Here is a 24,402-nt window from a genome sequence, read left to right on the forward strand (position 1 = left end):
CGAAAAGGGATAAGTCTATCGCTCGTTATAATTGTCCACCATGCCCGGAAAGACAAGCAGGTGGACGTGTTCTAAATGTAGGCATTTCGTTGTAGCATGATTTATTGAGATTTCTTGTATAATAGTGGGTTGGCTGTATAATTATTTCCATTTCAATTCAGGTCGTCAAAACGTCGTAACGTTTTCATCACTGGATACCCGAAATCATTTCCGTTGAGAATTCTCACTGTGGCCCACTTACATGGCCGACTTCAAATTTGTAGGTCAAACAGGTTTGAAATTACAGAAGGGGTTCCATTGTTAACGACTTAACCGGGTATCTATAATAACAGTAGAGGTTTTGATACTTGAACAATAAGTATAATTTTAGTCATCATCTTTAATTTGTATTTGTACGACGTTTAAAATATGTTAAATTGTAATTTTATTTTGATTTTGATATTTTCATCACATATTATAAGTACTCAATAATAATTATGCTTTTTGGCGCATATTTTTCACGCATTTTCTTTTTTCGGGCGGGAAAGCAGTTCTTTATTACCACGTAGTTGTTTTAGAATCCTCCTTTTTAACTTATTTTTACAATAAACTCTAAAACCTTTTAAGTGTTTGTATGACAATTATTATAATACTTTAACATTGTTACAATACAGACAATATACAGGGATCCCTTGTCATCAGACGATGTATTGTTGATGTGATGGACGATGTATTGTTTAGGCGGGAACGCTCGAGCAGCGGTGTCGGTCCGGTACCCTATAAAACTTGGAAAAACAATGACACAGCAGCATAGCGAGGGTATAATAAATATATTCTTATACTATACGTATATAAGTACACACCATCTAATTTTAAGTTAAACCTGCAACTTCTAATCCGCCGAAAAGGAAAGGGGCAGCTGACAGATATGCCGATAATATATAGTATAAGCAGTTTTAGATAGCTGAGGTAATATAATATAAATACACACATAAATATACGCCCGTAATCCCTAATGGGGTGGGTAGAGCCACAAGTAAACAAAGACAACTTGCAGTCACTGTTGAAACGAGTTCCTAAGAAAGATATTACGGACTTACCCCGCAGGGTAAGCGTAAAGAATACCAATTAAGTATAGCTATCTGTTTGGTTTCTGATACTATCAAGTAGCACCCCCTCCAAACTGCGTCAACGACTAAATTGAAACTTTGATGCCATTTTGTTTTAACGACTTCATGTAACCTAAGTAATGCCTTGTCGTTTGAACTGTACGAAATTGTCTAGTCTTAGAGCCAATAGCCATATAAATGCTGTAAACTACGCCGTTCGAACTAGTTCACAAGACGCGCGACCTACTTGCCTGGATTGCTTGCATCCTGCTTATGTCATGTCATGGCCTCTAACCTGTTTCCTACCTTTGTCTTATCTTCATGACAATCAATTCATGTCTTACGTTGGTACTTTACCTCTCAAGGATTCGCTGTTCGGTCATACTATTCAGAACTCAAGTAGATAATGTGTTGCATCTCTTTTAAGGTTGCCGTATTTACCGTAACGGGACTCTGTTACTAAGTCTACGCTGTCTGTCTGTTTGTCCTAACTTAGGGCTGTATGTATTGAACTGTAATAGTTGCCCAGCTGAAATTTTCACAGATTATGTGTTATTTTGAATACATAATATATTTATTATGACTACCTTTTCATTTCATAGATAATTGATATAACGTGGTTGTATGGAATTGGGCCTATTATTACATGGGACTTAAACATAGCTGGCGAGTAGTGGATTTATGTACTAATTATACAAATCTGCCTACCCGACGTTATGTTTATGGTGAATATTTTTATTGAACCAGAACTAGTATTCCTACTAGAGGATATTTAAAAGACTTATGAATATTTATGACAGAAAACAACTTTACTGCGGAGTAAAATATATCGCTGAAAGTAGTTTATAAAAGTGAATAAGTAGCTGTAAACTAAATTAGCTCTTATTATATCTTACGTAGGTACTAAACTTCTCTGACAGGAAATAGTTTTTGGATTGTGTGGAATGATGCTTCATCTTCCCCTTTCTATTAACACGAGCGAAGTACTTTTAATTAACACTGAAAACAAACTATTAACAGGATAAGTTGGGGACACTTCCGATCCGAGGTATACGCAATAAAATTTTCAAATACCAAGAAATCCGGATATATTTAGACACCCTTGTTCGTGTTCAAACAATTTAAGTTACCTAATGGTCGTTTCTAGCGGACAAAACTTATCTTAGTTGCCAGCTCCAAAAATAGTGCCGTCTTTTACTTACTACAAGTATAAGAAAGGGATAGAACTAGTTGTAGAACAGTCTAACTAAAATTAAGTTTGTCTTCGCCACAATCGCCACTATTAAATGTGCTTAAATATAGTCACAGTACAGGACAGTTACTGTCTTATTTACCTGACTACGGGTTATTTCCTTTTGAATTGCCTTGAGACAGACTTATCATTCAATTATTTTACAAAATCTCAGGTTACTACTAAAACCGTTATTCTTTGTTTTACGTTATAAGAAACTCTGATAGCAAAATTACTATTTTTAGGGTTCTGACCTACAAAAGGAAAAACGGAACCCTTGTAGGATCACTTAGTTCTTATAGTACAATAAACGATTATCTACGATTCGTAAACCAGAAACCTTATTATGTAGTTCAATTTTACGATGACAAACAGAATTAGGACAACCTCTACTTTGCGCTTTGAAATCCTATACCAATATGTCACGCGAGGTTGACGAGTAGAATGAGGGTGTCTAGCTCATTTTAACGCATATTAACCTAGAAATCCTACTCCAGTTCTTCGTATTGAATTAGCATTTCTAAATACGCGCCCAGGGATAGCAGCTTAGATAGGTATAGTGCTTAAACAGTATTATTAATATTGTTAATTTTAGAACCCTGTCGCACTAACATACCTAATGCTGCTGATTCCGGTACACACCATCTAAATTTATTTTAAGTTATACCTGTCATTATCTTATCCGCCGAAAAGGAAAGGGGTGAGTAATGGACAGGCTTAAAATTTATGAAGCACACGTTAATTTTGGCACAAATTTAAAAAGCGCTCCCAAAATTTTATGTTGGCCAATAACCCGATATAATTAAGTTGACAGCACACGTCAAACGGGTTGCGTATCAGCGAGATGCCTCTTTAATTCGCCCGGGATATTCTTCATAGTCTCATTTTTAAAAGTAACATTTGTCAATCAACCGTCCCTTTCATTTTCGGCGGATAAGAAAATGACATGTACTTATACTTAAAAAAAAATAAAAAATTAGATAGTGTTAAAGCGTGACAAAGTACCAAAGGACCATATGTTTTACCATACGTATTACTGATAGGAAAACCTAAAATTCCACTCTCGATAATGATTTTAAATACAGTTTATTGTTTCTATGTAGGTAATCAGTACGTCGACGGTCCGTTACCACTGTAACATAATAATGACTGTTTACTAAAGCAGCGTAATGCCTTAGACATAAACAGAATGTTATTATTGTTATTGTGCCACGCTCCGTCGACTACAATCGACTGTTTGTTTTATGGCGTAGTGACATATGCCGTTATTAGGAGTTATAGGCAGTTATCGCATGATGCGGGCGACCGCGTGGTGCCATCGGATCGATGATCGCTCTGCCTACTTCATTCGGGCGTGCTTTTATGCTTGCAGGTGCTAAACGAAGAGATTATTTACACAGAGATTATACCATAGTACCAATATTTACATCAATGTTGCTATGTGTGAGTTTATTCATCAATTTATGAACTAATGTCATAAATCAACATTGCTTATTTAAAGTTCATAATACATAATTATGGCTAAGCGTAACCTCCACTAATGACTAAGTAGAGTTACTGCACACTTTTTTTTATTATTTCACCCGCCGCCCCTAATATAACACCCTATAAATATAAACAGTGAGACAACTTCTAGAATATTAAATAAATAGCTCAAGAACCTCGACTTGAAAAGCATCACACATGAGATACAAAACTTCAAGAAAAGAATGTACTCCCATCTGAAGCGCCAGCAACGCACCTGTGACCCCTCTGGTGATTTGGGTGTCTATGGGCGACGGTAGTTGCTAAACTATGCCACTAGCACACCCCGGCCACTTCATACAAACAACCTCGTTTCACACAGACACAACACATTGACGTTATCGTACACGCGCATCTGTGTGTCTGACGGCTGAGGGCTGCTAACTACAATACTTAATTTAACCATCATTCTTACTTAGGTTTGTTACTACTTACGAAAGAAGTTTTTGTAATCATTAGTTAATATTTATTTATTTATTTACCACACAAATCACAAAAAAAATTAACAATAAAGGTTCACAATATAAATAATACACTTGATTTAAAAATTTCTCGGAACTAATTAGTTGCAATGATTATTTTTATATTAAGAACTTAGCCTGGGTTTCATTGTATGGCAAATTATTAGCATATTTTGATGACAATCACCATGAAAATAAATATTTATAGGCACCACGCATGCGCACCCGCGGGAAATTACTGCGAGATCACATATTCGAATGAGACGAAAGAACGTCGGCGTCCAATATCAAAATTCGAATATAATATATACGAAACTGATAAAAAATCAAAACCAAAGTCCGCGCGCAGCCTTCACGATCCAAGTCTAAACTATGTCCGAGGGTGGATGAGGTAGGTAAACTTAGCTCAGACGTTTGTGGGGAGCGGAGAGTTGCTCTATACGTAGTAATATAAAACTTAGTTGACTGTTGCGTGCGTGCGACCTCTTAAATCAAATCTTATGATTTATAACTTAATTTTTGTACTTTATAATAAAATTAAATAATACCACATTGAATGACTCATACATAATTAATATATTTGGGTAGTATATTTGAGTTACTAGAGCACGTAATCAGGAATATTACACCTAAATAACATGGAGCAAGTCATTTTCAGTTACTTTTTTTATCGTGTGGGTTACGAGGTAGATTAGAAACCTCATCAATCCTGGTCAGGATTGATATTGAGCCGCCAAAGGCCCCGGGTATGACTCATGTAACGATTACGTTCTTACATCAGTAAGTAGTAACCGGGACCAACGGAATAACGTGCCTTCCGAAGCACATATCGGACTTTCGGACAATTGGATGATCAGCCTGAAATGACATAATCAACGCACCCATTAAGTGATTTTTGTGATATGTGTCCACTTGGATTTGAACCTGAGACCTTCGGATCGTAAGCCCAATAAACAACCACTGAACCACGGAGGCCGACATTTACTAATAACGTATTTTACTGTCTTGGCAAATCCAACCAATGTGAATATATAACTTGTTACCACACCGTATGAATACGGTCGATCTCCTCCTTCCATTTCTTAATTACCTCATCAGTGATATAGCCTAGTATGAATGTAACATCGTCTGTGGTTTTACTATAGAATACATGTTACACTATTCAATGTAACATAATTTAATACGATAAGATGGGTCCTCATTTCATACAGGAAGTTATACTAAATTGAGTTACTCTACTGCGGGTTGACGAAGGTAGAAGCCACACTTGTACCACGTAGTATTATTCAAATCAAATCAAATATACTTTATTGTAAGTACAGAACTAAATTCCAACAATCACACATAACACATGAATACAGTACAATTTGGGCGGCCTATTAATTAATTTTTATTATTCCTTATTCTATGCTTGTACATTTAAAAGCTTGAACTCTATTTTGATTGATTCACTGTAGACTTACTTTAAAATTTTATTTAGACATATTAAAATCAAAATCAATACAGAATCATTTCTGTAATTGTGTAAAATGTCTTTAATGATAAATTATAAATGTCATATTAATAAATGTTATACAAGTTATATAACCTTTCTAAACTAATAAGATGACTACATAAAAGTGGGTATGTAGTGAAAATAACATAAGTGGTTCCTATACCACGAAATATATAATAACTAAATCGTGGCTTGGTTTGCGAAATTAGACACTTACGCACGTTAGGCACGTTAAGATGTTGGTCCCGGCTGCATTAGCAGTCGTTAATAACCATCAATCAGCACTGGGCCCGCGTGATGGGTTAAGGCCCAATCTCCCTATCCATCCATAGGGAAGGCCCGTGCCCCAGCAGTGGGGACGTTAATGGGCTGATGATGATGATTCGAATAAAAGAAATTCTTTGTATTGAACTGCTACTGTCAAACCAAGGTGGGAATCCATCGGAGGCCCGTATAGCAGATAATAAAGACTAGGTGATAAATACAATTATTGGTCCAGCTCGCCCAGCTGAAGCTTACGCACTGGTGGAGAACAGTGATGATTTGAGTTGAGAATTTAACAGATAACTATGACTGACAAACTTGGGTTCGATCTAAAACCAAGGTTAGGGATGTGGTAAAAGTAATTGCCGAACGCAAGTGGAGATGGGCGGGACACATTGCTCGAATGAGCAAGGAAAGATGGACCCGGAGATTGTTAGAGTGGCGCCCACGAGCATTCACAAGACCGAGAGGAAGACCACCAATGAGATGGAAGGACGACATTGTCCGGCACGCAGGATATGGCTGGATGTCGATAGCCCAGGATCGTCGGAAATGGAAAAACATGGAAGAGGCCTACGTCCAAAATTGGATATAAATTTAGGCTGATATAGATAGATAGATGACTGACAAAATTTACTTTTTAACGTTGCGATAGAGTGTATTTTGACATTGACTGATTGCCAGTTATTAATTATTTTGCACACGTGTATAATATTATTCGAAGGTTTTACAGTTTTAAGTTTCAGTAAAAGGACACCGTGTCTATTCTATATCAAATTGTATACATTGGCCACATCAAGTTGTATCTTAAATTTTTGTTTTATTGTACATTTTTCATTATTTATAAAAACGAATAATTCATTTGGGCAAGAATAAAAGAAGTCCTAATTCATTGTTTGGGGCTAAGTTAATAAGAAGATTTCTGTCTCTACAAATGTTAGGTATTCTATAAATTTTTTCTAAATAATTACACGACCAAAACTTTTTACAAAAGGAAGTCTAATTAGACATTTTGTTGTCGGTACTCTTTTTAAGCCGCCCATTAGTGTATAATCGCCTTTGTTATGAAAAAAGAAAACTCGGCCTCTTTGTCGTAAGATTTATTTTTAATAAAATGATAATAGCATTGCAAGAGAAGGTGCAGGTCGTGTCGTATCGGGAGGTGAAGGTTTTGGCGGGAAGAAGAGAGGAATGGCGGTACTCCACCGACAAGAGCGCAGCTCTTAAATAGAGAGAGAGAGAGTATTACATTATAAAATACTGAGATTTCAATGTTGTAAGATATTTTTTATAACGCTGTTGCTAATGACAGTCATTTTAACGTTAAGGCCTTAACTTAATATTAATGCCTACTAACGTGCTTCCTCTCTGTTACGGGTTGACGGAAGAAGGAAAAGAAATCTTGACCTGAACCTAACATTTGACAGGTCCGGTTTTTCCACCTGACCACCACCCACCACCTGACTGACCCTCTAACCCAAAGGGAAACCCACCCCAATTTCCAGGTTAAGTCACATACCTCGAAAAATTTCGCGGGACAATGTTCTCACGATGTTTTCCTTCAACGCTGAGCACATGATAAGTCAAACAATCATATATCCAAATTTGAATTCGAAAACTATTTCGAAATCATTTGGTTTATGTTCTTGCTGGACTAGAACCCCACTCACACTGGGAGTCAACCACTCTTGTAATTTGGTTAGGAGAAAAAAAGTAAGTAATAATTATACCTGACAAATAAAGCCACAAAGCGTCGAAAACAACTTTTATCGATCCAGTATTTGGTATTTTTTTTATGTTAGAATGCTTTTTTCTTCTTAACGTGACTTATTGTAGATTTGCCGCAAATGGCATTAACTACTTGACCGGACAAATGAGGAGCACTGAAGGTTCTTACCCGGTACAACATTTAAGGCCTGACGGTGTCCAGTTGGACGCGAACCACGGCTCAGGGCGTCGTTTGAGAAGATAATATTTGAAAGAATTAATCGACTCTAGTATTTTTGTATCTATTCTACGATTTAGGATAGATACATTAGCTGTAGATGGTCGGTGGCAAGTTACAAGTGTGATATTACCTTATGATTGGTCAATCACTTTTAAATAAGTAAGTACTCAAAGCTTCAACTTCAATATCGGCTCGTCGAACTTACTGCGCCATTGTTGAACTCATATAAATGCTTCCAAGAAGCACCTTGCCACATATCGATTGGATACGGAAATATCAAACTTTGATGGAGTAGCTTACGAGCGAAACAGTTACAATGTGTTTATAACGACTAGGCGACCTAGTCTATTGTATTATGCCTCCGATATGGAGCGTAGCGCATTTAGTACCTCATGCTAAAACTTTGTTGCTTCTTTCTATGTAAGCAGATACAGGAAGATTGTTAGCGACACGAATTAAATGTGCTCAATGTGATAGACTAGCTTTTGCCCGCGACTTCGTCCGCGTGGCGTGTTATAAAATAGAGATCTTTGTGTGTGTGGGAGTGCATGTCAAATTTCAAGCATCTAACTTATGCAGTATAGACTTTTTGATACAACATTTTTTTACCGCTAACTCCCATTTTTCAAAATACAGCCATAACTAAACTTTATATTTACTAAGGTATGCATGCATGCTAGATTGAAAACATCTACTCGTATCTTACGCGGTTTAGATTTTTTCATACAAATGTTTTTTCGTAATAACTCCCGTTCCCGTGGAAACTTTGCAATATCCTGTTGCAACTAAGCTTTAAGTTTACTAAGGTACCTGCATGCCAAATTTCAAGCGTCTAACTTAAGTCGTTTAGATTTTTCATACAAAAGGATTTTCCCGCTAATTCCCGTTCCCGTGGGAATTACGGAAATTCCTTTCTTAGTGCACCTCTATGGTACCTAAGCTACGTCCCTTCCAAATTTCAAGTGCCTACGTTTAGCCGTCAAGGCTGTGCGTTGATATGTCAGTCAGTCAGTTTCTCCTTTTATATATTTAGATTAAAAATAAAATGGCAACGTATTTGGTGCGGGCAATCGACTCTCGGCGCTAGATGGTGCTGGCCGCGCCTGCGCATCTCTTCATTTTGATATTTTTTCTTTTTATTCTCTCTGGCTAACCTCTCCCCCGCGCAACACGCTCTTCGGTTGCCTACACGCAAATACCCTTTTTTTATCAAGCGATCGATGTGTTTTATGTTTTTCCGTCTCATATAATAATATAACAAAGGTGATGATGAAGGTGATGTTGAAGAAGTTTTGAAAGTGCTATTTAAGTACGTAATTTCGGTGGATCATATGTTATTTAGATTTCATAATTCAATAAGAAAAGAGTAACAATTATGGCATTGATGTTATTGGTTCACCTCATTGTATCACTTGTTTGTTCATCTGTCTGTCTGTAAGTCAGTCTGTCTGTCACGCAAGACGCTTTTGTCATAATCATGATGAAATTAATATCAGAGACTCATTATTATATATCTTTTAACTAATATTAAACTCTATTCATGTTACACATCCCAAAGTTCATAGTTATAATAGTATTTTACCCCAAGCCATTACTTAACCTACGTCAAAACAATTTTATTAATAGTAATTAATCTCTCAGTAAACAGTACTTTGCCCCCCCGAAAACATAATAATAGGCTTAAACCCATGTTATGAAATAGGACAGTTAGCTTTAGTGGTATTATAATAATGTATTTCACGGGTATATTCAACTTGCAAACTATAAACTTGGCAACATCTGGCACGCTTCATGTTGCCCAACATGTTGAAAGTTAACGCAGAACTTTTGTTTAACAACGTTGTCTGTATACGCGTCTACTACACATCTGTCGATATGTTGAAAGAGGAACTAGTCTTGTTGCGCGTCACGTCTCCATTCGACAACAATTGATGCTCAACTAACGATGGTGTCTAAAGCCGCGTGTCCACTTGGCAACATTTGGCGCGCGACATATTGCACAACAAGTTGCCCAACATGTTGAAAGTTACCGTGGAACTTTTGTTTAACAACGTTGTCTGTATACGCATCTATTACATGTCTGTTGGCAACATCTCGCCAGAGGTAGTAGTCTTGTTGCGCGTCACGCACGTCTCCATTCGACAACAATTGATGCTCAACTAACGATGGTGTCTAAAGCCGCGTTTCCACTTGGCAACATTTGGCGCGCGACATATTGCACAACATGTTGCCCAACATGTTGAAAGTTAGCGCGGAACTTTTGTTTAACATCGTTGTCTGTATACGCATCTATTACATGTCTGTTGGCAACATCTTGCCAGAGGAAGTAGTCTTGTTGCGCGTCTCCATTCGACAATAATTGATGCTCAACTAACGATGGTGTCTAAACAAACAACAAGCCGCGCGACATGTTGCGTTTCAGCTGGCAACGCCGCGCGCTGTTGTGCAACGTTGCACTACATGTTGGGCGTCACGTGTTGCGCGTCAATTGTTGCCAACTAGTGGATACGAGGCTTTACTTGAAATAGTGAATTTGAAAGTATCAAAAATGGAAAAAGAGGATTTTGTTTCTAATCTGACTGATTTGTCTGATATGTTTGAGCGTTTAAGTGACGTTTGAATAGAGACTGAGAGACAGCCAAATTCGACCTATTTATTATAGCAGTTTTTTTTGTTACGGGAAGTAATATAACTCAACCATTATTCCGATAAGTGTAAGTATGTTTAATCATATCCACAGTTTCCATAATTTAGAATATTTACATAAATACAGTAAGTAAAGTTCATGTCGACACAGATAGGAGTACCTATACAAAATGGAAAGACTCTTAGCTTTGTTCAAACCGAATGATGCATAGACCGTCCAGGCGACACATAAATCAGGGTTACATTCATGTCAGCTTCGCTTTGCAGTCGCTTCTTCCGCCATTTATATTCGAAATGGATTTATCACTGCTTACTTGCATTTGCTTGCTTCAATCGTGTTAAATTGGAAGTTGGTTTGTAAAATCGGCTGCAATAACAGAAATTCGCCGAAAAATAAAATAAAAAAAATACGCACATTGTATTATGTATACAGTGCGTCTATTCACTTAGTAGTCTGTGTTTTGTTTTGATTCTCGCCCACTTTTAACCTAACGATAAGTACTTAGTTTTGAATTGAAATTCTAATACACGATAAATCTAATAATTGGTGATCATAGAAATTGGGATGGTTGTATTCGGAGATTAGGGCACCCAACAAATACCCAAAAAATGCTAAATAGGGGAAACAATTCAAGTATTAAGCGTATTTTGGCATAGACATAGGGAATTCTGATTTAATAAAATATAATAAAAATATGTACTGATGAGTGGGGGTGGAGTTATCAAGGGTCCTTGAAATCAGAAGCACTGTATAGTAGTGTGGCCGATTGTACCAATAAACTAAACTGAGTGTCAATTTTCAGCCTCCGAAGCATACTGTACCAAATCGCGAGCTTTGCGATCTAATATGAACCAACCCTATAGGCTCAATCGTCGCGGATCTATGTAGGTTGGTCATATACGTTCTTATGGATTATTTAAGTTCACGGATTATTTAAAAGACAAGAGATCGTAAGAAATTTTTTCGTTCACTCTAATGATCTATAATCTATACTTATAATAAATCTGTAGAGAGGTCAATTCTGTACATTAAATATTTTTTCAAAATAACTATCAGGGGGTGATAAGTGGTGGATACTGATGCCAAAAATGCAATCAGTAAAATTTTTGTCTGTCTGTCTGTCTGTCTGTCTTTCTGTCTGTCTGTCTGTCTGTCTGTCTGTCTGTCTGTATGTTCCTTATAGAAACAAAAACTACTGGACGGATTTTAATGAAACTTGGTACAATTATTCTTCATACTCCTGGACAGGTAATAGTATACTTTTCATCACGCTACAATCAATAGGAGCAGAGCAGTGAAGGGAAATTCTTTTGTATGAAAAATCTAAACCACTCAAGTTAGACGTTTGAAATTTGGCATGCAGGTACCTTAAATACCGTAGAGGTGCACTAAGAAAGGAATTCCCGAAATTCCTACGGGAACGGGAATTAGCGGGAAAAACCTTTTGTATGAAAAATCTAAACCACTCAAGTTAGACGTTTGAAATTTGGCATGCAGATACCTTAGATACCGTAGAGGTGTACTAAGAAAGGAATTTCCGAAATTCCCACGGGAACGGGAATTAGCGGGAAAATCCTTTTGTATGAAAAATCTAAACCACTCAAGTTAGACGTTTGAAATTTGGCATACAGGTACCATAGATACCGTAGAGGTGCACTAAGAAAGGAATTCCCAAAATTCTCACGGGAACGGGAATTAGCGGGAAAATCCTTTTGTATGAAAAATCTAAACCACTCAAGTTAGACGTTTGAAATTTGGCATACAGGTACCATAGGTACCGTAGAGGTGCACTAAGAAAGGAATTCCCAAAATTCTCACGGGAACGGGAATTAGCGGGAAAATCCTTTTGTATGAAAAATCTAAACCACTCAAGTTAGACGTTTGAAATTTGGCATGCAGGTACCTTAGATACCGTAGAGGTGCACTAAGAAAGGAATTCCCGAAATTCCTACGGGAACGGGAATTAGCGGGAAAATCCTTTTGTATGAAAACTAAACCACTCAAGTTAGACGTTTGAAATTTGGCATGCAGATACCTTAGATACCGTAGAGGTGTACTAAGACAGGAATTTCCGAAATTCCCACGGGAACGGGAATTAGCGGGAAAATCCTTTGGTATGAAAAATCTAAACCACTCAAGTTAGACGTTCGAAATTTGGCATGCAGATACCTTAAGTACCGTAGAGGTGCACTAAGAAAGTAATTCCCGAAATTCCCACGAGAACGGGAATTAGCGGGAAAATCCTTTTGTGTGAAAAATCTAAACCACTCAAGTTAGACGTTTGAAATTTGTCATGCAGGTACCTTAGGTACCGTAGAGGTGTATTAAGAAAGGAATTCCCGAAATTCTCACGGGAACGGGAATTAACGGGAAAATCCTTTTGTATGAAAAATCTAAACCGCTTAAGTTAGACGCTTGAAATTTGGCATGCAGGTACCTTAGTTAACTTAAAGCTTAGTTGCAACAGGATATTGCAAAATTCCCACGGAAACGGGAGTTAGTGGGAAAAAAACATTTGTATGAAAAAATCGAAACTGCGTAAGATAGATGTTTTCAATTCAATTCAATTCAATTATTTATTGCATTCCATGTAGTACAATGGGGTGTTACATAGTTAACTTAAAGCTTAGTTGCAACTGGATATTGCAAAATTTCCACGGGAACGGGAGTTAGCGGGAAAAAACATTTGTATGATAAAATCTAAACAGCGTAAGATAGATGTTTTCAATCTAGCATGCATGCTACGAATAAAAGCATGCATGCATACCTTAGTAAATATAAATTTTAGTTATGGCTGTATTTTGAAAAATGGGAATTGGCGGGTAAAAAAAAATTGTATAAAAAAATCTAAACTGCATAAGTTAGATGCTTGAAATTTGACATGCATATATTATAAATACCTTAGTGAATGCAAAGTTAAAAATTTCCCTGGGAACGGGAAGCGAGTTAGAGGCTTGAAATTTATAGCTCGCGGTAGTGGCAACCAAGAAACGTCGCGGCCGCGGCGGCGTTTGTGGGGCGGCGACAGCGGTGGCGAGGCGCGGAGGGGGGGCAGATACCCGAGTGAGCAACCGGAACGCGGCAGACGCGTGAGGGCAGACGTCGTTGATGGTCGTGTCAAATATTGAATTTTGCGGGAGAACTTTTCACTATTCTTGGATGGTTCAAATCTTTCGTAGGTAGTTTTCTGTTGAATTTTCCAGGCGGACGTTTCACGGCGTATTTCTGTTGTAATTTTTAAATTTTGTTTAAATTTTCGAAACTGATCGTATTTTCCTAAAATATTAAACCAAATCATAAACTAATAATCTAGAAATTAATAACAATTCATTATTTAACTGAGCTACTTATACTGTAACCTCATTTAAAAATAATAAAATTAAGCATTTTTTAACCTTTCTCCTTTTATAACACGCCACGCGGACGGAGTCGCGGGCAAAAGCTAGTAATAAATAAAGTAATAAAGTTCTTTTTATTTGTTCTCCACAATGTACATAAATGGGTTTCACAAAATAATGCACAATTGAAGGGTATGTACGAGTGGAGACTGGCGCCCGAGATAAGCCAGAGCCTGTGTTTCGGGATCACCAGTGCTCCAGATGTACTTCCCGGATGTCTTAACATTAGTTACATATATGTACACATGTTTAAGTTTTAAACTAAGAAATTTAATTGGTGTGTGTGTGTGTGTGTGTGTGTGTGTGTGTGTGTGTATGTGTGTGTGTGTGTGCGCGTGCGTGAGTGCATGCGGGCGTACGTGTGTGTGTTTGTGTGTATACCTCCAGACTAACCCGGTGGTGTTAAGAGGTCTTCAGTGGCATTGTAGTTATCCCCGTGCGCGATATGCGGCTGTCATGTTACGCCTACCAAAGTGGAACAAACCTAACTACAGTTACAACAAGAAAGTTAAAAATATATTTTTTTGACGGCCTCTGTGGTCCAGTGGTTGAGCGATGGGTTCGAATCCCGGCGGGGACAAAATCACAAAAACCACTTAATGATCCCTAGTTTGGTTAGGACGTGGTTTTAGGTAATTACCTAGGATTAGTTATGTCCTCGAAAATAATACCCGTGATAATACCTATTAATGCAGACTATCTTTTCGTAGCTGGCACAGAAGATTAAGTGGCTTACAACTTACATCCACAGTGGAAATTAGAATTTGTCTGCTCTGAAGTGATATGCGGCTGCCGCGCGGCTGGGTGAGTTACATTTATGTGGTTAAATATGTAGGTTACTAAGGCTGTATAACACAACCGCATCTCGCCTGTATCCCCCAAGGGATAGGCAAAGGTCTATACATCCCCCTCCCACTCCCCGCCAGTTAGTTTTAAGTTCCATGTAAGAGGAATATTACATCTATCCAACATTCGTCAATCATGACTTTTTATTCAAACAAAACAACAACAACTTCGTCGGCAATAATTTTGTCTATGGGTGATCGTGGTATTTCCACGGTAAAACCACAATCAGCATACAAGAATACAAATAACGATCACAGTGCTGTAACAATAAGGTCGATTTATGTTTGAATAAAAAGTCGTGATTTACGAAAAATTGGTGGATAGATGTAATACCTCTCTAATAGGTGGCGAGTCTATTGTCATTAGCCGGGTATAAATAAATGTAAATGCTTTTGTAACCTTCACTGTTTTGGGAATAAAGTTATTCTATTCTATTTTATAAATCCTTGAAACCATGCAATATCTTTTATTTATTTTTGATTCAAACATGAAGTCAAACTCATAAAGTTGAATTCAGTGGTTTATAGCCCGAGCCCGTGATACTAACTAATTAGTTATTTACTAATTGTAGATTTGCTTAGAAAAGGTTCAGTACGATTTACTCTGACCCGCCGGCGTGGTCGACGATTTCCCTCAATCAGCGCTTATCGCTATCGATCCACTAGGGTCGATTAATTGTTTCAAGTATTTTTTGCTCTCAGACGACGCCCTGAGCTGAGGTTCGCGCCCAACTGGGCACCCTCATGCCTATTGTCTTAAATTTTGTACCGGGTGAGAGCCTTTAGCGCTCCCCATTTGCCCGGTCAAGTAGTTAATGCTATCTGCGGCAAATCTACAATAAGTCACGTAAAAAAAAAGAAAAATGATCTACTCTGAACTGGCGGGCGTGTGCAAAACGGTTGATAAATGCGGAGAAAGCAAGAGAAGTGTTTCAGGATCCATGCAAATGGAATTCCATAGTCTCTGCATACACCAGTGGTATAGCCGTGAGTTTATTTACGTATGTTTGTATTGATATATATGAGTTTTCGGATAGGAAATTCTACTTGATGTCAACTCAGAATCTATATCTGAATCATCCCCCTCAGTATTACGGCAGGGTATTAACGGCATGCCGGGAAGTCAAGCAGCTGAATGTGTCTTGTTTTTTATTCAATCCCAGCCCAGCATAGAAGGAATTATTTAGTATAGAAAGTTGTTCAGTATTGTTTTTGAACTTTAATATAAACGACCATATTTTAAAACATACCTATTCATGAAATTGACGATAATATTAACATCTGTTTGAAAAGGTATTAATTACAGTCTCGCAAACCTTAACAAAAGCACTGACATAAAACTAGGTCGCTTTGTATTGTCCTTGTAACATTAAGGGAGTTTCTCGAATTAAAATTAATTAAAATCTCGAACTGTGGTTGTATTTGTTCAACGAATTTTCACAATATCACACAAAGTACTGAATTTCCAATACTTAACATTTTAATTAAAACTTTCGCAGGTGTTTCTAGGGGCAAAAAATTTAATCACTCTTAAAAGAAAATATTCCAAGTGAGCGAATATTATAAAAAAGAATGAGACTTACATTTTACGTTTTTATATCGTCTTTAAGAAGAAAAGAAATCGCTGTTAAGATACATATTTTAATACCTGTTTCCCTTAAAAACCTTTTAGTGTTCTAACGACATAAACAAGTCAGCACTTAATTTATGAGGAATGGTTTGAATTAAGCATTTTATATAAGAAATTCAATTGCGACCCGACCTAGATACTTTCGCCACATCTAGAGGAACGTTAATGCTTGTTGCACACAGAGCCGAGTTTGCGGTATCAAGCTTGAAGTTGACCTAAGAAGGTGATACTGGGCGCATGTTGGGCTCGGAATAGTTGTGATGTTCATGATTGTAAACATTGGTTCACACAGAAGTATTTCTCTTCCTCCCTTCCTCGTTGGTAATTGGTCACTGTCATCTTTTGGTGAATAATGTACTATGGAATCTGGAAACGAGTTATCTTCAGCACAACTCTACATAGGAATTATACAGACCTTCAAATTCTGTTTGAATGCACTAATCTCGAGACTCGCTGGAGTTTAGTCGCTTTGTAAGGATAATGCTAGCATATTCAATGACCACTCGCGCATACTTAGAATAATTATACTGATCATAATTTGGATGCCATAAGTTAAAAAAACTTAAGCGTACAACGCGTTTTTGCAAATAATATGATATATTAATGTCACATTCATTTAATTACGTTAATATTCCTTCATACATTTATTACTATAATAATTCGTTCATTAATTTAATACGTTAATTTTCATATCTCTCTCTCCATAGAATTTTATGCGACTGGTCTAAATCTGGTCTTCTGGATCATCAAAAACAGCTTTGTATAGCGTCTTACTGCGTGGTACTGCTCAAGCGGTGCGATAAATAACACAGTTTACTTACGTAAAACTTTGTCGCATTCTAGAATACAGTTCTATACCTGAACCTACGCCATGTACGCTCCGTTGTTGCCATAATAAACGTGACTTCGTAAATGCAAGTGTAACAACGTAATTACCTGTTCGACGGAGCCATACTGCCGGCGAGAGAACACGCCCCGCCTGGAGATCAGCTCGCTGGCAGACGAGCTGTGGACAAACAAACACTTTAATTACTGCAGGTCACTTTATTGGATACTAGGCCACTTCACTGGACAACATACTTTGAGCATAGAATAAAGAATAACGGTTCTTAAAAATACATATTATATTACATAATACGAAATTACTAAGAGGTTACTTTGGGACTTGTAATGACATAATCATAGGTGTATCCTTTCAAAGTCCAATTTGTGGGAAAGTGAAGTTTCCGACACTACAACAGTGTCAGATTATTAAGTAAAAGTTTGCAACTAAAAACTGTGTCATGTTGGTGCCTATTAAGGCGGACACGAACTTAACTTAATTATAGTTTCACAGTTTATAAATTGTTGCCGTTCTTTACTTACTATGCGTACAAGAAAGAGATAGTTTTAGTCCAGTCAAATTAAGCTAAATTAAAATAGTGGTAGCCCACACAAACGAGATGAAAATGCTCAGATGGGCGGGAGGAGTGACTCGACTGGATAGAGTGCGAAACGAATATGTCAGGGGTTCGTTTAGGGTTGCATCGATTGTGGAAAAGGTGAAAGAAAGCCGGTTGCGATGGTACGGCCATACCCTGAGACGCGAAGTGGACCACTCCGTCAAGAAGGCCTTAAACATACCTGAACGACCGCGTGGAAGAGGCCGACCGCCTTCTACCTGGTGGTCAAATATGCAGAAAGAGATTCTATTGGAAAATCTGAGTACAGAGACAAGCCAGAACAGAGCTCTCTGGCGCAGACGTGTAAGGAGACCCGACCCCAGCTAAACTGGGAACAGGGGTGGACAAAGAAGAAGAAGAGGAGTGGTAGCCCTAATCAACATCATATATTATTTAAGTACTTAAATCTTTTTTGTGTTATAAACATTGAAGTTATTATTAGATTAGGTTATAAAGATCTATGTAGAGTTTTTTTTTTGCCTCAGTGAGGGAAAATATTTTCTGTATTAAGAACAAAAAAAGAATTCTAATACTAGACTAAAGAATACCTTGCACATTGTGAGAAAATTCCAGCATTCCAACCCTAATGCATCGCGCTGCGAATCAAATAAGTCTTAGCAAGTTGAGTGAGATGTATTCCACGAAAACTTAAGCCAAGAATAAATACGAAATTCCGGACATATTTTCACATTCCACGACGGAATACGAATTGCAAATGAGAAAAGAAAATACATGTCTATGTAACTCGGGCCATAAACTGTGCTATTATAAGAAAACTAGCCACGCACTTTTATACCCTGTTAAAAAAAAAAAAAAAACTATTTTTTAATTCGGCAGCACGACATTTAGGTACTTAGTAATATAGCGTAGTTCAAAAGAGATATAATTATCAAAACATTATTGTTCGGATAGCTGTTAAATTAATTCAATTCTGAATCAAGAATTGAATTCAGCTACCATATCTAACGGTAATCAGTAGTTCAGTCAGAAGTACATCTATCGCAAGATGAACTGAGCACCCACCGTTACATCACACCGTGCGATGAATGTACCTAAAATTTAAAGCTCACGTGAAGCTTACTTTATGTAAAAAAGCTTATTATAAGATTAATGACTACCTAAATGATAAAAATGTCTGGTATTGAATGTGTTCCTCTAGTTATTAAATAACTTGTAATGTATATCCTCATTGGTTTTTAAAAGATGTGTTGCTGTTGCAGTTTCTTGTCATTTCTTCTCCTCAGCCATAACACCTTGCGAAATGACGTAAATTCAAAAATGTTACATTGACCTTCAACAAGTTTATCCATGATAATTACGTTGAATAAATGATTCTGATTTCTGATTTCCTCTGACTAGCCCAAGTGGGAATACAGTCGTGAGCTTATGTTATGTTAACAGTTCAGTATTATTCAATTTTATGCGCGGCCATCGTGTTAGACACAACAACGCCAGAAAAGATTGAAATGAAGATTTATTTATTTATTATGGTACATCAACAGCAGTACATACACAAACACACAATATAAAATACACATAGGAAAAGTTCCGGTATGCCTTCCCATTATAAACGCACACAACACTGATAATAAAAAGTATAAACTAAAGTTAGCAAATTAAAAAGAACAATAATTGAAAATAAAATTTAAAAAAGAAAAAACATAAATCGTCTAACACAACACAACAACGTTAAAATGGTATGAAAAAAATCAAACGAAAACTAAAACTATTGCAGAAAATATGCGAGGACAGTGAAAAAAATCTCGTACGACCCTTGAAAACATGATTTACGGTCGCATTTACTTACAGCCACGGAAAGCCCATTTTTTCATCTTGTACAAGAGATATTTGCCTATGCTCCAAATGTGTTTTGCAAGAATATTGAATAAAACATTCCCTTCAAACGTTAAGCGCTTGCAATATGAAAAATGGGCGCTTGTTACGAAGGGCGATAAAATATGGGTGTTAAATGTGAGGTAGCCGCAAATAAAATATGACTAGAGCCGCTGCTTTCCCTTGGCCTAGATACGAGAGAAGTATGAGAGCGAAGGACGGGTTTTAATCCCCTATGGCGAAAAATTGATGGAGATGGTTTTAAAGTCAACTCCGCGGGTTCCCTATGCTTAATCCAATAGTAATTTTAATTTTTAGTTACTTATTGATAAAGCGGTATTTTCTTTTAAATAAGTACCTAGTAAGTAGTTAAAATTGTTTCAAAATTTGTAACACAAATTAAAAAATACCATTGCAGACGAACCTAAACTTCCTGCATATTAGAAAAACGAAAACTCAACTCAACAAAACACTAGCTAGCATAACACGACAGGTAAATGTAGCAGCGGATATTAAACACGAATATAGAGAGAAATCCTCTACGATGGTGTAGAAAGCATACTATAGGGCTCGTCAGCTTGTTTGCCGCACAAAGCGTTGTAACTTCTAATTTGTAACTATTGCTATGCTTTACCAATTAGCTTGACATGTTCACATGCTCGGTCCGTGCTCGTCCCCGCGTGCCTTGTGCAAATGAAACTCAACAGAACGTTCCGGACTTCAGAATTGCAATTTGTCCCCCAACGTTAACTGCCGAGTCGACTGGACTAATCTACGCCAATCCGTGAGGCCAAGGATTTAATTTACACGTATTTATCTACACAAATAAACTTAGACGGGAGTTTAAATTATTGGCCGTTGATAAGATCGTTCGAAGTCAAGACTATTTATAGCAACACTTAATTGCTTCAAGAAGTCCAATCTCGATGTGATTATTTTTAAAAGGCTTAGTTCCAAGTTTCAGTTTAAAATACGTTCTTGGGGTAAATCCAAAGACATATCTTAGTGTATTAGGCTTAAATAGGATAATAACAGCTTACGTGTAGTTAGTTTTATTAGGGTACGATAGAGTCCTACAAGCATAATTAGTAGCATAATTACTCACTACTAGCTTTTGCCCGCGACTTCGTCCGCGTGGCGTGTTATATAAGAGAGAGATCTTTGTGTGTGTGGGAGTGCATACTTATGCAGTTTAGATTTTTTCATAATTTTTTTTTCCCAATAACTCCCTGTTTTTCAAAATACAGCCAAAAATAAACTTTATATTTACTAAGGTATGCATGCATGCTAGATTGAATCAATTGATTGAATTGATTTTTTTTTAAATTGATTGTTCATTGAGTTTTAATTTTAATACACACTTCCTCTCTTCCCTTCAACGTTGCTGTGCCCTACAGGGTCCATGTTTTAGTTCCTATGCCTATGTAACACCCCATTGTACTATATGGAATGCAATAAATAATTTAATTGAATTGAATTGAAAACATCTATCTTACGCGGTTTCGATTTTTTCATACAAATGTTTTTTTCCCGCTTACTCCCGTTTCCGTGGGAATTTTGCAATATCCTGTTGCAACTAAGGTTTAAGTTAACTAAGGTACCTGCATGCCAAATTTCAAGCGTCTAACTTAAGCGGTTTAGATTTTTCATACAAAAGGATTTTCCCGCAAATTTCCGTTTCCGTGGGAATTCCGGGAATTCCTTTCTTAGTGCACCTCTACGGTACCTAAGCTATGTCCCTTCCAAATTTCAAATGCCTACGTTTAGCCGTTCAGGCTATGCGTTGATATGTCAGTCACTGAGTCAGTCAGTTTCTCCTTTTATTTAGATTTGATTTTTTCATACAAATGTTTTTCCCGCTAACTACCGTTCCCGTGGGAATTTTGTAATATCCTGTTGCAACTAAGCTTTAAGTTTACTAAAGTACCTGCATGCCAAATTTCAAACGTCTAACTTGAGTGGTTTAGATTTTTCATACAAAAGGATTTTCCCGCTAATTCCCGTTCCCGTGGGAATTTCGGGAATTCCTTTCTTAGTGCACCTCTACGGTACCTATGGTACCTGCATGCCAAATTTCAAACGTCTAACTTGAGTGGTTTAGATTTTTCATACAAAAGGATTTTCCCGCTAATTCCCGTTTCCGTGGGAATTTCGGGAATTCCTTTCTTAGTACACCTCTACGGCATCTAAGGTACCTGCATGACAAATTTCAAACGTCTAACTTGAGTGGTTTAGATTTTTCATACAAAAGGATTTTCCCGCTAATTCCCGTTCTCGTGGGAATTTCGGGAATTCCTTTCTTAGTGCACCTCTACGGTACCTATGGTACCTGCATGCCAAATTTCAAACGTCTAACTTGAGTGGTTTAGATTTTTCATACAAAAGGATTTTCCCGCTAATTCCCGTTCCCGTGGGAATTTCGGGAATTCCTTTCTTAGTGTACCTCTACGGTATTTAAGGTACCTGCATGACAAATTTCAAACGTCTAACTTGAATGGTTTAGATTTTTCATACAAAAGGATTTTCCCGCTAATTCCCGTTCCCGTGGGAATTTCGGGAATTCCTTTCTTAGTGCACCTCTACGGTATCTAAGGTACCTGCGAGCCGAATTTCAAACATCTAACTTGAATGGTTTAGATTTTTCATACAAAAGGATTTTCCCGTTAATTCCCGTTCCCGTGAGAATTTTGGGAATTCCTTTCTTAGTGCACCTCTACGGTACCTATGGTACCTGCATGCCAAATTTCAAACGTCTAACTTGAGTGGTTTAGATTTTTCATACAAAAGGATTTTCCCGCTAATTGCCGTTCCCGTGGGAATTTCGGGAATTCCTTTCTTAGTACACCTCTACGGTATCTAAGGTACCTGCATGACAAATTTCAAACGTCTAACTTGAGTGGTTTAGATTTTTCATACAAAAGGATTTTCCCGCTAATTCCCGTTCTCCTGGGAATTTCGGGAATTCCTTTCTTAGTGCACCTCTACGGTATCTAAGGTATCTCCATGCCAAATTTCAAACGTCTAACTTGAGTGGTTTAGATTTTTCATACAAAAGGATTTTCCCGCTAATTCCCGTTCCCGTAGGAATTTCGGGAATTCCTTTCTTAGTGCACCTTTACGGTATCTAAGGTACCTGCATGCCAAATTTCAAATGTCTAACTTGAGCGGTTTAGATTTTTCATACAAAAGGATTTCCCTTCACTACTCTGCTCCTATTGATTGTAGCGTGATGAAAAGTATACTATAACCTGTCCAGGAGTGTGAAGAATAATTGTACCAAGTTTCATTAAAATCCGTCCAGTAGTTTTTGTTTCTATAAGGAACATACAGACAGACAGACAGACAGACAGACAGACAGACAGACAGACAGACAGACAGACAGACAAAAATTTTACTGATTGCATTTTTGGCATCAGTATCGACCACTTATCACCCCCTGATAGTTATTTTGAAAAAATATTTAATGTACAGAATTGACCTCTCTACAGATTTATTATAAGTATAGATGACTTCATTCAAATAGGTGGGTCGAAACAAAAACACGAGCTTAGAGCATGTTTCACGCCAGTAGACTGACTATGTCGTCGTTTGTTCAATCTATTCTTGTCATATCAAGTGAAAAATTGACAGCGCAAGGAAGGTTACCTATCGAGGTTAACAAGGTGTAGTATGTAGATGCAAGCAGGTATGTAATGTTTTGTATGACATAAAATAGTTGGTAGAGTTAATGATGTTACATCTCGTTTTTGACGACTCATTTATAAGTGAACTGTTTTATATTATGTATTTATATTTGTTCGCTTCTTACATTTCAGCCGACAAAATGAGTGACTTTGCAAGCTACGCTAACCCAAAAATTACATAGATGGCGCTGTCTAGATTTAACGAGATAATTACCTATTTTCTCATTACTCGGGTCTCGGGATTCAAAAATACCATGTAATAGCAGAAGCATATATAAAAAATCATTGTCGCTTCATATATAGAATTATGTTACTACATATATTGCCCCTCTTTATTTGGTGGAAGATGTAACTGTGCCTAGGTGAGATAAAAATGGCCATAATTTATACCCAAAATCAAAGAGCATAAGGAAAGGGACGGATGATTGACAACTGTTCATTTTAAAATGAAAGAATAACCCGGACGAATATAATAGGCAGGTTTGACGTGTGCTGTCAACTTAATTCTGCCGGGTTATTGGCCAATGTTTTTGGGTTGTTTAAAATGTATGTCTGTTATCCATAAAATCAGTAGGTTTAACGAATGGAAACCTTTACAGCGCCATCTATATTGTTTTTAAGGAACGTAGTCTGGAGAGTCCCTCCTTGAAATTCGAATTATTTTTGCTGTCATTTTATACCGACACGATCGTATATCTATTTAGGAGATAACAAATCTATACACTTACTCTAAAACATCACTGAGAAAAAAAAATTCTTTATTTGCGTTGTAACACTATAGTAAAAGTACAATAATAAGATACAGCATGTTCACGGTAGTACTACAGGCATACCATCGGACGGCCGACCACGGCCCACATTCGCACTAGGATCTAACCTGTATTGCGGAAGCAGAAGCGCGACAGGCTACCAA

General features: G+C 37.3%; 1 protein-coding gene across 3 annotated transcripts in view; it reads right to left on the reverse strand.

Moving 5' to 3' along the window:
- The window catches only part of LOC126380022 (GTPase-activating Rap/Ran-GAP domain-like protein 3), a 314,259-nt gene that overhangs the window by 56,430 nt on the left and 233,427 nt on the right, over positions 1 to 24,402 (reverse strand). For all 3 annotated transcript variants that reach the window (XM_050029130.1, XM_050029111.1, XM_050029120.1), the window contains one exon: positions 17,468 to 17,537. In XM_050029130.1, the coding sequence (XP_049885087.1) occupies positions 17,468 to 17,537 (70 nt within the window). The remainder of the gene's footprint in view (positions 1 to 17,467; positions 17,538 to 24,402) is intronic.

Source organism: Pectinophora gossypiella, chromosome 3, assembly GCF_024362695.1.
Source record: "Pectinophora gossypiella chromosome 3, ilPecGoss1.1, whole genome shotgun sequence".
Classification (NCBI taxonomy): domain Eukaryota; kingdom Metazoa; phylum Arthropoda; class Insecta; order Lepidoptera; family Gelechiidae; genus Pectinophora; species Pectinophora gossypiella.